Here is a 2,069-nt window from a genome sequence, read left to right as displayed (position 1 = left end):
GAACCGCTTGTAAAACTTATTTTTCTTTAAACGGCTCTTATTTCATCATGTAATGGAAAGTGCAAATTTGTAAAACAGCACGTACTGAAGAGGAATCTTTTGTAAAAAAATATACAAATTCCAGCAGGTGAAAAAAGTTATGCTTATTAGGTTGCAGTTACATGTTAGTGTTATAATTGTTTATTGAACTAGACGTAAACGCTTTATGCAGTTTTTATGTGTGTTATATGTATCAAAAGGAAAAGGGGGAAAGTTATGTTAGCTTTATAAACTAGAATTAAGAAATCACCAATGTGAATTTGGCTTCTTAATATTCTGCTTTAGTTTTTTTTGATAGGGAAATTTATTTGAACACATTTTCAAAATAGTTCTTTTTTTTATATAAATTTATTTATTTTATTTTTGGCTGCGTTGGGTCTTCGTTGCTGTGCACAGGCTTTCTCTAGTTGTGGCGAGCAGGGGCTGCTCTTTTTTACGGTGCGCGGGCTTCTTATTGCAGTGGCTTCTCTTGCTGTGGAGCACAGGCTCTAGGCACACGGGCTTCAGTAGTTGTGGCACATGGGCTCAGTAGTTGTGGCTTGCAGGCTCCAGAGCACAGGCTCAGTAGTTGTGGCGCACAGGCTTAGTTGCTCCACAGCATGTGGGATGTTCCCAGACCAGGGCTCAAACCCATGTCCCCTGCATTGGCAGGCGGATTCTCAACCACTGTGCCACCAGGGAAGCCCCAAAATAGTTCTCTTAAGGTTACATCAAGTTGAATGTCATTATAGTTTCATTTAAATTATTAAAATCAAAGTATATGCCCTTGAGAACTCATTAAGAAAGTAAACGACATGCATTTCAGATGACTGGTTCTTACAAAAATCACACATACAACCATAAATTGTAAATTTCCTGTGGAAACTCAGTACAAAACTTGGTACATCACATTAATATTTGTGACACAGACAGTAGCGCTCACCAAATATTCCATCCGCTCACTCACACTTTCTTGCTCCTCTTGCAGTTAAGTGGTGCCATGTGTTAAGTTCTGGCCAATGAAATGGGAACAAAAATGACAAGAGTTATTTCTAGACTGAGATAGAGAAGAGCCTGTGTGTGATTATCCATTCTCTTTGCTGAGGATGTAAAGAAAGCCATGCGTTATTACATGTGCTACAGCACATGTGAGATGATGTTCCTTTCTCAGCCAGGGTCCTGAGCATCTAGGTGGTTCAGAGCCCTTGTAATGGGCATGTAACATGAGTGAAAAATAAATTATAAGAAGCCACTGGAATGCTGGGGCTAATTTGTTACCTCAGCACAACTTAGCCTATCCTGACTAATGTGGTATTAAATTAATGCTGAATGTGTGCTGGAATTTAGTAATCTTTTGTTGTATAATCCTTCTTCTTACGTAGTTCCAAGTGTTCATGAAGGAAATTTTTCCAAACGAGATGTAACGATGACAGAGGTAAGCATTCTGCCTTCCCCTAATTTCACACTCACCATCCCTCATGATGAAAGTGCTGAGAGTTCTAACTTCATTAGCTACATGCTGGCCAAAGCTGTACAGCATTTTAAGGAACATTTTAAATCTTGGTAAGCAGAGTGCTTGATTAGGAATGCTTGTCAACAGGAATAGATGATTCATAAAAGGGAAAAATGACAAAACTAGTTTTAAAATACCTTGAAAATATATTCAACCTCATTAATAATCAAAGAAATGAAAACTAAGACAAGATAGCAATTTTTGCGTATTAAATTTGCAAATTAAAAAAAACCCTGATAGGATGTGATGAAATGAGAATTCCCATATGTTATTGCCGGGAACATAAACTGTTTTTGCCTTTTTGAGAAGCAATTATACATATCAAGAGTCATAAAATTTCTTTTTGATACATTAATTCCACTTCTGGAATCAATCAGAAGGAATAAATCTAAATTTGAATAAAAGTTCCTGCCCCAAGATCTATATTTGCAAAATTATTTAAAATGTTAAAAACAATCTGAACGTCTAAAAACAAGAAAATGGTTAAAAGATTATGGCTAAATATGGTCAGTAAGTCTTATGAAACCATTAAAGATAT

The 2,069-nt window shown here is 36.4% G+C and overlaps 1 protein-coding gene across 1 annotated transcript in view; it reads left to right on the top strand.

Moving 5' to 3' along the window:
• The window catches only part of CLUL1 (clusterin like 1), a 25,760-nt gene extending 24,175 nt beyond the window's left edge, over positions 1–1,585 (top strand). The window contains exon 9 of the mRNA XM_007459058.1: positions 1,401–1,585. Coding sequence (XP_007459120.1) covers positions 1,401–1,585 — 185 coding nt within the window. The remainder of the gene's footprint in view (positions 1–1,400) is intronic.
• The last annotated feature ends 484 nt before the right edge of the window (positions 1,586–2,069 follow it).

The sequence above is a fragment of the Lipotes vexillifer genome, unplaced genomic scaffold, assembly GCF_000442215.2.
Source record: "Lipotes vexillifer unplaced genomic scaffold, Lipotes_vexillifer_v1.1 scaffold702, whole genome shotgun sequence".
NCBI classification, from domain to species: domain Eukaryota; kingdom Metazoa; phylum Chordata; class Mammalia; order Artiodactyla; family Lipotidae; genus Lipotes; species Lipotes vexillifer.
The sequence above is the reverse complement of the archived record's forward strand: the minus strand, read 5'-3'. Positions and strand labels throughout refer to the sequence as shown.